Below are 13314 nucleotides of genomic sequence, written 5' to 3'. Positions count from 1 at the left end.
TCAACATGCCATGCTAGACAAAATAAACACCCTTCAGAAAAAAATGAAGGTTCACTTCAACGCCCTGCCTAAAATCACTGTGCCCGACTCTAGGTCTACAGGCACTGGGCCAGTATCGGGCGACACATCGATAAAAACAAACTGAAAACCCTTTTCCTTTAAAGACATAACCGAACCAGAAGTCCTACAGCTCATGAGACATATCAAGCCCTCCCTCTGCAAGGGTGACATCTGCCCAGCAAGCCTTATTAAAGACTGTGCAGAGCCTCTAGCTCCTTTTCTCACAGCATTTATCAACGCCTCATCCAAGTCAGGCATCCCTCCCTCAAGGAATGTTGGGTTAGACCATTGTTGAAAAAACCCACCTGCAGATCCAGTCCTATCTGGAATCACACAATATTCTGGGGAAAAGACAGTTTGGCTTCCGTCCACATCATGGTAATGATGGCTTAAGAATCAGCCACTTGAAACAATGGACAAAGGAAAGCCAGCGCTCCTCCTTCTCCTGGATTTGTTGGCAACCTACGACCTGGTCGACCACAAGTTTTATCCAGACACCTTGAGGCAGCTCACTTCTCACAGGAAACCACAGCGTGGGTCACATCCTTCTTGGAAGGTAGAGCCATGAGGGTCTTCTCGGACCAAGCTTCTGGAATGGAATGCTCATGCACCTCTCCCACCCTCTACAATCTCTTCACACTCCCCCTCTTTAACGATTTGGACGAGCACGGCACGGCATTCACAAACTACGCCGATTACACATAAATTCTTCTCCCCCCTCTCCGGCTCCTACGAGCAAGACCTTAACACTCTTCAAGAGATCTATGCTTTCATTCAGGCTTGGATGGCGGCTAACAAGTTATGTCTTAATGGGGACACAACTGAAATTCTACTGGTAGGTCCCAAGGAAATCCTGAACAAACCAGACAGCCAATACAGTACTTTCAGCATCGAGAATACTGTAATCACGGTCTCTAGCGCAGTCAAAACTCTGGGTGTGTACCTGGATTCTACCCTTTCAATGAAGCGTCAAGTTAATGCCATTCATCATCATCAGCTAAAATCATTAATGCTGTAAAACCATACCTATCTGCCAAAAACTGCCTCAATATAGCCAGAGCCACCATTGGCGTCAAATTGGACTGTTGTAATGTCCTTCTCCCAGACACTTCATCAGACAACCTCAATAACCTGCAAACGATACAAAACAACTCTCTCAGAGCAGCAGACAACCACAATAACCTGCAAATGACACAAAACAACGCTCTCGGAGCAGCACTAAGTATTCCAAGGAGAGAGCATATCTCTCAGGCCAGACGCAAAGCCCACTGGTTCCCAATCAAGGAGGGCATACTGTTTAAGACCCCCACCATCACCTACAGATGCCTCTCCCAGTTAGCACCCCCGTACCTATCAGAACTAATTCACCAAACGCCCGCAAGTAGACCCATATGGTCACAATACTCACACCAGCTCTCAGTCCCAACATTCAAAAGAGCCAAAGCCAGCGGCGCCAGCTTCTCGGTGCTAGCTCCAAAAAACTGGAACCTACTACCACTTAAGCTCAGAAAGGAAACCTCCTTCATAGTGTTTAGAAAAGCCCTGAAAACAAACCTCATCAATTAGACTGTCCATGAGTTCATGTCTGTTCATGAGTTGTTCCCCTGTAACCATGGAACATACAAAAATGTACCAATGTATTGAACCTTGTAATACTTTCTCTCCTCTCAGTCTGTTTTTTCTGTATTGCAAAAGCATATCTTCTGTAACAGCGCCACAATGCCTCTGGGCCGCTGTGCGATTTATAAATTCAAATAAATAAATAAATCCCTCATGCATGAGGGTTTTCCCTGCCCCTATGATCCTCCCGTGGTGCACCACCCCCAGGGGGATTATTAGACTATGGCTGCACCGCCCTGGCCACAGGAGAAGGGTCCTGCCCCATGGGAGAAGGGACAACATCCAAGGATTCCTCACAGACCCTCTCTGGGATACAATGTGGTACCTTTTTTGGTACCCTTGCCCTAGGAGTAATAACGACATTTAAGGCAGAACACATACAAACACAGCCACACTTTTGAGGCTTTGGATTAATCTTGTCTGGGAGCAAAAATATAGTCCAAAACCCACAAAATTCAGCAGAAAATATAGGGCCTACCTCATCTATAAAGTGCTGAGTCAGACAATGCTTGCTAATGTAACAATTTATAACTGCAAACTCATGGTAAATTCCCCAATTTGTCTCCAAAAAGTGATATTCTTTTGATATTGGAATGTGTAATGTAACTGTTGTTAGAACTGATTTTCTATACTCTGGCCTAGTTTACAGATGTATAGAAGGCCAACCTAGTTTAGTGACAGGGACAAGTCTGGGAGCTGTAGCCAAACCAGTTCAGGGTAAGTGGACGAGTGGTCTAGGCTAAGTCTCAAGAGGTGGTGAGCTTGTAAGGGGTCCTCAATGAGTATGCACAGTGAAAGTCGGGGAACACACTTAGACAGGCAGTTATAAAATAGTTATTTGATAATGGCTATATAACACCATGCACAATGACTACTAGCATGTTATATCACAAAACACTAAATAAAAGATACATATGTACAATCATTGGAGTAGGGCAAAATACATGACAAATCCCTGCAAAGGAAGATAAGTATTTAGTATTGTGAGAAACTTGAGGGTATTCTCCCAAGTAGACGTCGAGAATCCCTAATTCAAGTTGCGAGGGAAGAGCTGACGCTCTCAGATCCTAACCCTTGGGATGGACGAAGGAGGGAGGATCACCTGGGTAGGGAGCCTGGGGTTATGCTCAGAGAAATACCCTATGTGAGACGCTGTATTATACCAGGGACCAAGTCCCTGAGGCCTTTGCAGGTTGTTCCACATCTACCTCCCTTTCACCTAAATAATCTCCCTTAGCCAAATCCAACAACCCCTCCACATCCAGTAAATCCCTTAGGAGCCCAAACCCTGTTGCACTCGGAAACCACATCTCCCAGAATCCATGTTTTCCTGTTTCCTACTCCAGTACTCCCAGTCATTCTTCTCCACGTCCCTCTGGTTATTATTTCCCGAACTCCCAGTCTGCTTTGACAAAACACTACGATTCCCACAATCCCCCCTGTGCATTTCACGATAAGAATACCAGTCCTTCCCGTTCATTTATCAAGTCCCTTAGTCCAAGGGCTATAATTCCATTTCTCCATCCTACCCCGTACGATATTCAGAAACTCTAAATCCCCCCCTCCTCCTCCCCCTCTTTTTCCACACAAATATATTTTTACCCGGTGACAAACAAAGGACTAACAACAATAGTAAACCTGACATGTCCCAGCACACGGATCAGACAGTCAGGCATTTGACTATAACCAGAGACACCTCATGGCCCTTTACCTTCCCCACACGGATAAAAGGCACAGCACGAAAGCACACTTGGAGCAAGGCCGAACGCAAGAGGAGACTGCCACACCAAACCGGCAGTACAAAGTGAGAAGAAAAGTGGTGAGACCTGGAAGGACGAAGAAGGGGGAATCGCCCTTGCAGTTTTCAATTCAGACCAGCGAAGCCTCCTGAAGGTAATAGTAAAACCGGGAGTTACAGCTGGCGTGCGGCCAACAGATGTCAATGCTATACGGTGGCCTCGCGCATTGATAACGCAGGCAGTGAGGGAAGCTGGCTACAGTGGCACTATCTTTGACTCCAGAGAACAAAGAAGCCAACGGGTTCAGCCCAGCCAGTGAGTCGGAGGAAACGGATTTCAAACCAATCTGTGTTCAGCCTAAGGTTGCGAGTAGCAACGTTTTGAACTCAACAAGAAAGGACTTGTGTGTAAGTTTGAACTTTAAAGAAAGCCCAGTTGAGGTCCAGGTGCAGAGGGGTCCGGTGCCATGTGGGCGCTCATTGAAAAGGCTCTGACCGGGACCTGTTTTTTAAACAAAACTGTAACAATCAGAAGGCCCTAGGAAAAGGGTGGCGTGAGGCATCAGAGTGGTCCTACAAGGGTCACGTCAAATCCCTTGTACAATCGAAAGTCTCTGACCCATTGCCAGAGGAAAGCTAGGGGAAGGGAACCCCGCTTTCCGCTACGATTGTGAACTGTGATAAGTGGCAAATGTGAACCCGATGGAGGGATGCCGAAAGAAAGGGAACGAGAAAGAAACCCTGCTGTCTGATAAAACTGAGCACCTTCATCTCACAGCGCATGGTCTGTGGACTCAAATCACAGCACAGAACCACATCTCCAAGCCTTCGAAGCACAACTGACAAATCAATCAGTACAAATGCTCACAGACAGCACCACTACGATGTTCTATATAAACAAGCTGGGGGGGCACACATTCGCCAAATCTGTCCAGGCTAGCACAGAAAATATGGAAGTGGGCACTCAAGCGAGGCATGTTCCTAACATCTCAACCTGTTCCAGGGGAACTCCATACTCTAGCAGACTAACTAAACAGAGATCCTCTACAAGATTACATTTTCACTCAGTGTGGAGACCCCTAACTAGACTACTTTGCAACGAGATGAGACATACAATGACTTCGCGTCCAGGTTTCCCCAACAAAACTCCAAGGGGAACACCCTGTGGATGAGTTGGTCAGGGAAATTTGCCTACGCTTTTCCCAAAACTCGACTAATGAGCAAACTGGTGAACAAGATTCACAAGGAGCAGATGCCATTAATCCTAGTTGCTCCTATTTTATTTTATTTTTTTATTTTTTACATTTGTATAGCGCACAGACAGCCCAGGGGCATTGTGGCGCTGTTACTTGCAGCAGGCTTAGTTACATTTTGCATAAGTGACTTCATTGGGTGCATAGATGTAATACATGTTATGCATAGAAACGTACACAGTTCAAATATTCATACAGGGGATGAACGTAATGAACGGGGTAGAAAATCGGGCAAATAGGGTGGTTTTCAAGGTTTTACGGAAGGTGGTGAGTGAGTGTTCAGTTTGCAGGGCAGTGGGGAGGGCATTCCAGTGCAGGGCAGCTATGTAGGGCAATGTGGGCAAGACAACCTTGGTATCCACATCTGTGCAAACTGGTTATGTGCAACCCGATCAAACTCCCGTGCCCGTTCAATATGCTCACTCAACATGGGGGGGACAACATTACACCCTCAACCTCACTCTATGAACTTGGCAGCTTGGCTCCTGAAGTCATAGAGTTTTGACATCTAAATCTACCTCAAAGGTGTATGGAAATCCTCAAAGAGGTACGTAAACCAAACACTAGATACTGTTATTTTAACAAGTGGAGAAGATTTGTAATTTGGTGTCAGTCAAAACAAATAAACCCAATAGAATGTACTCCATCTCACATTCTTCATTACATGCTTCACTTACTAGACTCGGCTAGTATTTAACTCAATTAAAGTTCACGTAGCACCTCTCTCCGCATGCACCACTTCTCAGAGTAGGGTGTCATGGTGGAAAATCCCTGTCATTAAGGCATTCATGGAGGGAGTAAAAAGACTCCACCCTCCTATTTCAAACCCGCCACAAGGCTGGGACCTCAATGTAGTACTTGAAAAGCTCATGGGACCCGCCTTCGAGCCTATGCATAAATCAAGCCTTAAACACCTCACGTATAAAACAGCTTTCACGGTGGCTATTGTCTCCATATTGAGAGTCAGTGAACTGCAAGCTTTGACAGTGTAAAACCCTTTCTTTGTGATCCACAAAGACAAGTTGGTATTAAGAACGCACCCTAGGTTTTCACCTAAATTCATTTCCAAGTTCAATGTCAATCAGGCCATCGAACTACCAGTTTTCTTTCAAAACCCAACAAGCTCAGCTGAGAAGAAACTCCATACACTGGATGTAAGGAGGGCGGTCCTTTACTATGTAAACAAGACCAGACCGCTAAGGAAAACAGATCAACTGTTTGTCTCCTTACCTCCAGGCAGGGAAGGAGACCGCATTTCCAAGTACGCCATCTCCAGATGGATAGTCGGATGCATACAGCTTTGCTACTCTCTATCAAGCAAGACACTGCCTTTCACACTAAGGGCTCACTCCACCAGAGGTACAGGAGCTACCTTGGCTTTTATCGCAAATGTCAGCTGGATGCCATTTGCAAAGCAGCTACATGGAGCTCTGTCCACACTTTTATTCAGCACTATTGCATTGACACTCACTCTAAAGCAGATTCCAAGGTGGGACAAGCGGTGCTAAAACATCTATTTGCCGCTGTACCTTCTCACAACCCACCACCTTCTCTCCTAACACTGCTCGCTAATCTATGTTATCTAAGCAGATTCCACAAGCCTCAGAAGGGATACATTACTCACCGTAATCGTATTTCTGATGCTTGTATCTGCTTAGCATCACATGCGTCCACCCTTCCTCCCCTGGACTAGAAGGTGCATAGATGTTTTCTGGGCTTTATCTGATGTATAATCTGCTTTACTACACCTGTACTTGCGCTACACTTCATGCAACCTCATGTTGGAAACAAACAATCTGAGGGACCTCGACTCGTGAAGCACCATGGGTACAGTAGACGTCACACTAGGGGTACTATGACTGGCACACCCTGTCAACGTCCCTTTTCGAGTTTTGAAAACAACAACTGTAATACTCTGCAGCTTCGCCTAGATGTCGGCCTATGCATAGCATTTGACTCTAAGCAGATACAAGCATCAGAAATACAATTACGGTGAGTAATGTATCCCATATATATAAGATGGACTAATAATTCTGCTTTGTACGAGAACACGAAGGGGTTAAGAAATGCTGCTCCAAGCAGAACCCTCTGTTTTAGTACATCAGGTCGCTGTGTTCTGCTTGGTATTCCTAGATATGAGCATGATTTGCAATGTTTATCATTTTAGGCTACTGATAGTGATTTCATGGGTTTCCTTCTTGTCTCCCCTTCTCCTTATCCCCTGCACACCTACTCTTCCTTCTTCCACTACCATTCCTCTGCCTCCATTTGGCTCTCTACCTTCCCGCTGCTCTTTGCTTACACTTTCCATCCACTTCTTCTCGCCCACTCTTTACCCCTTTCTAATCCACTCCTGCTCTGCTTTCTTCCCTTTTGCATCCACTCCCTTCTTCTTTCCCTTTTCCATGTTCTTGATCTCTGCCCTCTTCGTGCTCTTTTCTATGTGATGTATCCCACCCACCCTTTTCACGCACAATCCTCCACAACCTCCTTTTTGTAAATGCACCACTTCTCTTCGTCCTTTTTCCATCCACCCTTCATTTTCCTAATCATTCCATCCATCTGTGGCTCGTAATGCTTTTCCTTTTCATGCCTGCTGCCCCCCCTGCACCCGCTACCCCGCTCCTCCATGCCTGTGCTGCATATTCCCTCCCCTTCCACCCTCTGAAACTTTACCACAGGTGCCAAAAGAGGAGGCGATGAGTTTTGCCCGAGAGAACCACATTCCATACATTGAGGCATCAGCGAAGATCCGGCTTAATGTGGACGAATCTTTCCATGAATTAGTCCGTGCTATTAGGTGAGTGTTCCTTTATCTCCACTCTAATAAATATGAAGACCACAAAAGGTTGCCCCTCTCTTCGGGGTCCTTTTCAAGCTGGAACAACTGAATATCGTTGGTAGATGGTTTACCCCATTCTGGGTGTAAGGATAGTACTGGAGGGTGGGGCAGGGAGGAGCTTAAACACAAATAGTTAGCCAACATAAATGTCATGCATATTACACAGGTCACACATTCTTGGAAGAATAAGCTCCCCCTTCTTCCCCAGATTCACAGCCGCTGTAAAGCTCCACCCAAGCAGACACAGGGTCAGTCACCCAGGTTTTGTTAATTTAGGTAATCCACCCATTAGGTAAGAATAAGCACATGATATATTGGCAGAAACATGTAAACTCCCCTACAGAGAGGAGTTGAAAAGATCTAAGTCACACAAAGGATAAACTATTCACCTAGCAAGTCCCTCTGCATTAAAGTATGAAATCCGCAAAGGGAAATGGACATTTTGGAATAGGAATCGAAGGTAAGATACAAAAGGACATCTGGGATGGGATTTCAACAAGCCATTTCACAGACCATAATTGCTATCCTGCTCAATTGCTAGATCAAGACGTTCTCAAAGGATGAGTCTGTATTCACATTTGGTGCTGAAGGTAGTCCATGGTGGATGGATCAAGGGGTGTATTTGGATTTCAGTGGTTAGGAACCTTGTGAATCTACAGCACTGAGGCTCCGGGGCGTGGACATTTAGTCTAAGAGGTATCCGGCCGGGATCCCGCTAAAGTTTGTAGTGCATGGGGGGTGGGGGGGAATTGCCCAGGAGAGCCAGACCTCCTCTCTATACTGAAGCTGGTGTGGGGATAATTGCCTGCAGACCAGCTTGAGGGATGCGGCAGGTTGAGGGAGGAAGAGGACCAGGTCCCTGTCAGTCAGTAGTGCTGAGGGAGGACACAGCAGGGCGGACCCCAGATATCCTTCTGGAAGCTATGCCTTTAGGATCAAAGTTCCTGGAAGGGATTTTTAACATACACCAAATATTGTTCAGCTTTTATTTCTGAAACAGCCGAGTATGCAGTTTGCTTCACCTCTGCTTTCCCTTGGTAATCCATGACTGGCACCGTCCGTGACTGGCAATGGAGGCGAATGGAAAGGGCCTGGTGAAGCCACAGATGCCTGTTGCACCCTCCAGCCATGACTTACATTAGTCCTCAAACTGAATTTTTTGGAACTAACTTTTCTCCTTCTGTCTTCTGCAGGAAATTCCAGGAGATGGAAAGCCCGCCCACCCCAAGCGTGAGCCCCAAGAAAAAGGAATCCAAGAGTTGCCCTTGTATCATACTTTAAGCTTTACTGGCAGGGGAGAATAAGCTCCATGGACAATAGGGTCTTGTAAGGTGGGGGAGGATCCGGTACCTGCCTTTCCTGCCTCCCCGCTACCTACTTGGCCTTCATATTCTCACTGTACCCATGAGCCTGGACTCTTTAACAGCATGGGCCAATTCCTTCTTCTGCACGCCTGTACTCACACACAAGGCCACCTCCGTTCCCTCCGCCACCTTTAAGCATGGGGGCATGAGGACAGAGCTGAATGCTCCCTCTTCTTAATCCCAGGATACCTTTTGGCTACTGTACTACTCGGTGATTTATGGTGTGGGGGAGGGACTGCTTGTTTTCAGATAGGATTATATAATGCAAGAATGGTTTCACCGGTGGTACAGGCCAGTGGTATCTGCTGATGTGTTCCTCATTCCACAGAATGGTGGGCAGCTGCCTGGAGACTGTCGTGTCAGTGGCGAGGGGTTGAATCCCGTTCATGGACAGTGCTTCGCTATTATGTCCACGCTCGACTCAGCCTGTACTGGTGCCTGCCATTTGCGTAATGGGTTTTCAATGGGGCATCTGCATGTAAATATGTAGACTGTACATATATATCCATTTTATATTGCCCCCTTTTTGTATTGGATGGTTTTGGAATTAGGTTGGGAGAGGGGGGGACTCATTGGTAACATATCCTCCAATGCAAACTCTTTCCTGCTTTGGGGGCGGAGTGGAGTTGGCAAACCCACAAATAGCATTTGCTCAGGGGCTTGCGTTCACTCCTGGTGCCTGGCCTTGAGCAGGTGACAGTTTGTGTAGTTATGGACAGGTGCTCACGACCGGTGCTCGGTTGTGAGCGTTGCTGATGCAATACTCTGTGTTTGCTGCTATATGCGCCATTGGTGCCTGGCTGGGAGCAGTACTTGTGGAAACATGTGTAGTTATCAACCTGCATTCACCATTGGTGAATAGCTGTGAGCACTGCCCGCGTAGGTCTGTGTAGTTAGTGGCATGTGTTTGTGGTTGGTGTTGGACTGCACGCAGTGCTTGTGAAAGAGCATCATTTAGGGACATGCATTGATGCTTGACTGAGCGCTGCAAGCAAAGGCGTGGTATTCAGTAGCATGCGTTGGTGCTTGGTCTGGAGCAATGCTGGTGATGGCCTGTGCATTTAGTGACATAGACTCTTCAGTGCTTCTCCGCACAATCCTGGCCCTTGTCTGAACCTTTTTTGAATTGTTTTCTGCACCCCACACGGACTGTGCTGCACAAGAAACCAAAAGACAGTTGGATTGAGTTACAGTGATAACAATCGGTTCTATGTTATTGAGGGAACAAAAAAGTTAGTAGAACATAGCAATTCAATAAGTATTTCTAAAAATGAGGCCCGGAGGCTCAGATTGTAAGCAGCTACGGGTAATGGCGGATTGCTTAAATCCTTGTGCCTCAAATGGCCACCAGTATTTCTACCCATGGAGAAGGGAACGAGGCCGATGTCTGGTGTAAAACCGAGATCCCATTCGGTAGAAAGCCTTCTGAGAGCAGGTCAAAAGGCTGTGCTTGGTCCTCACTCCCAGGAAAGTTAAATCAGTTTGGTGCAATTGCCTTGGCTGCGGCTTGAAGCCAACCGTAGTGCCTGCCAGTGTCTGCTACAGTTGGGCGAAGACTGTTGTGCTTCTTCATCTGTGTATGAGAGTTTGCATTGGTAAGTCTTGGCACTCCATCCAGTGACTTGGGTGATTATACCTTGGACAGAAGACGTGCAGGGGCGCCGCTGAGCTACAGCTGCATTGTTTCGCGCTCGTAGAGCGGTAGGACTGCTAAAAGCCATCTAGAGATGCTGTTTTAAGGCCGCGCAGCATTAAGCACCGTGGGCTCTATGGCTGACGGAAGATATCCAAGGGTGCGGTTACTTGTAGCTTCACACCTCGAAGCCCCAAGTGCTTTATGACTGACGGAAAACCTCTTGGGGTTCCTCAGTTGAATAGCTGCACAGCTCGAAGCACCCAGGGCTGTATGACTGACAGAAACCATCCAGGGTTGCTGCTGTGGTGCAGCTGCACAGTTCCGACCACTTGGAGCTGGTTTACTTGTATTTGCCGGAGCTTCACAAATTTGAGGCCATGCCAGTCAATGAGTGAGATCTTCAGTTTAGGAGGGCTCTAGGGGAGTTAAGTAAAGAATGATACTTCTTCCCATTGATTTCAATTGGAGAAATGCATATTTCATCAGTAATAAAGTGCGAAATCCTATGTATATTTGATAGAAAAGAATGTCTGGTCGTAGGACGGCTGTGTCATGGCAGAACCTTGCCAAGAGTGTTCTACACTTTTGTTACCTCTTAAGCATTTCATTCAGGTTGTGATGGCTTTAACCCGACAACGAAATAATGGCCTGGAGAATTTGGGCGTGTACATGTCCCTTGTCTATAATAAAGGTTTATACTGTGGGCATGTGAACCTGCCAATCCCAGCATGACCTAAAGGGAAGGTGCTGATCCCATCCTCTATTTGGGTTCAGTGAAGAACATGCTGCATGTCCCTTCCTCCTGCAATTGCCCACTGTCTCTAGAGCACGCAGTTTCCACCGTAAAAGAAGCATTGCAACCCCCTTTTTGAAAGAAGACTGATACTGGGGGTACATTCTGGGATGTTAAAGGGACTTCAATAGGGAACACTCTAATGGCCTGTTAATAAGCTCGCTAGAGGCATGGCCATTTCTGGAGGATTGGGAAGAAGCATATCTAGTCTTGTGCCACAAAGGTGGGCAGGGGCCCCGCAACACCTGCTGGACCTAATCGCAGCAGTGGTGGAGAGGTTTACGAAATCTCTAGAGAAAACACTGTCCCGAAGCCTTCGAGTACAAGTTAACAAGATCCACAGCAGTGTTGTTTTGCAATGGCACAATCGTGACATAATTATCCCAATGAAGTTTTGGAAAAGGTTGCCCAGGAAACTGGATCACCACCACAGCACAGTTATGCGAGGAACCCTGCTGTCATAGTCTTCTGATTAGACTCCAGCCTGACGCGTGATACAGAGCGAGATTGAGAGAGAGCGGGAACAATTGAGATTAAGATTAGCTGCATGTTCATAGTTGGGCCGTGACAGACCTGGTAGGTTGCACTGCGGTTGGGTGAGCCCGGGATTCAATGTCTGTCTGGTGGAGAGAGAAACGAAAAGCGGTGACTGGAAATGCTGGAGCCAACGCTTTTTAACCACTGATAATTACTGTAGGTATCATGATTTACATTGCTTTTAACTCATCTGTGCCATTACAGTAGGAGGCCAACCATATTCCTATTTCTCTTTACCTTGCCTCCAAAATGGAGCTGTTCAGACTAGGTACAAGCTATCCCAAGCCTGCGTTGGCTGAGCTAGAAAACAATGGAATGGAATGCTACACAAAGAGTAGCAAGTGGTAAAACGATTTAAGATGAGCATTTCCTGTCATCTCCTTTTTCGTGTCCAATCTTGTGCAGGGGCAGACACTGTTTTTGCTGTGCCTCAAAGGAAAGGAACTAACCACTTGAGGAGCTAGGCTGCTCTGGCCTGATGGCGGTTTTGAGACGTGCTTCCATTTACTTATATAACATCATAATCACCGTTTATATCTTGCACAACACAAACAACATTGTCTTTTGGCACTTAAATACAAGGTGTTTTTATTCCAAAGAATAAGTCCGACCAGAAAAAGACTGTTTACTTTAGTTACTTGGGACCTCACCTGTGAGTTCTATTATTGCTTAACACGTACATGGGTCCAGAATGTTCATGTTTAGCCCTAAATGGGCCTAATGTCCAGGCTGCTTTGAGGCGCGCCATGCCAAAGATGTTCTACTTCTTTCGATATTACCCAGTGTGTAGGTCCTCTCATAGGTCACTCGCAGATGGTCAGTGCTGCTGAGATTGTATTAGGGAGCCACACTAAGGAGAAACGTTTCTTTCAGAAGTGCCTATATCACTGCTTGTATTAAACCTGTAAATACTGAACTTGTTTTGGAGTCTGTGTGTTACTTTTCGATCCAACGACCAGCTTTGTGGATTGCCCAGCAAGACCTGTGTTCATCATCTGACCTCCCCAATGTTTTTTTCCCCTCCAATAATTGTTTATTTATTTATGCAAACCATAAGTACATCCCATATTTAACCACAGAGGGATCTTGGATCTACATCCATAACAATTTAGCCATAAGGAGTTACTTCGGCTCGGATGATGCAGCCTCAACCATGAGTCCATTTTAGGATTAGTAACCCCGACTTCTCCCCCCAATGCGATCCATCACCAAAAGAAAAAGGAAACCACTTCAAGGCCGTGTATCTAACATATCATGCAGAGTATAGGCTTTGCCTCTGTACTGTGTGAGATTGAGCATTGATTGAGTTTCCTAGCAAGAGAGTGTCCTCGGAAGCCTATGTGAGTCTTTGCAAGTGAAAGCTACTAAACAAGTGAATGGTGACAAAACAAGCAATAATAATGCTTCAAGGGCACCTGAAAAGATACGCAGTCAAGCCTCACTGTGAAGCAGAAACTGGGGCAAGATAACT

General features: G+C 46.3%; 1 protein-coding gene across 1 annotated transcript in view; it reads left to right on the top strand.

Moving 5' to 3' along the window:
* The window catches only part of RRAS (RAS related), a 138414-nt gene extending 125655 nt beyond the window's left edge, over positions 1 to 12759 (top strand). The window contains exons 5-6 of the mRNA XM_069605182.1: positions 7353 to 7471; positions 8707 to 12759. Of these exons, the coding sequence (XP_069461283.1) occupies positions 7353 to 7471; positions 8707 to 8794 (207 nt within the window). The 3' untranslated portion in view covers positions 8795 to 12759. The remainder of the gene's footprint in view (positions 1 to 7352; positions 7472 to 8706) is intronic.
* The last annotated feature ends 555 nt before the right edge of the window (positions 12760 to 13314 follow it).

The sequence above is a fragment of the Ambystoma mexicanum genome, chromosome 1p (assembly GCF_040938575.1).
Source record: "Ambystoma mexicanum isolate Mex_15411 chromosome 1p, UKY_AmexF1_1, whole genome shotgun sequence".
In the NCBI taxonomy this organism is placed as follows: Eukaryota; Metazoa; Chordata; class Amphibia; order Caudata; family Ambystomatidae; genus Ambystoma; species Ambystoma mexicanum.
Note: the sequence above shows the minus strand (reverse complement) of the source record. Positions and strands in the feature narration are given on the sequence as shown.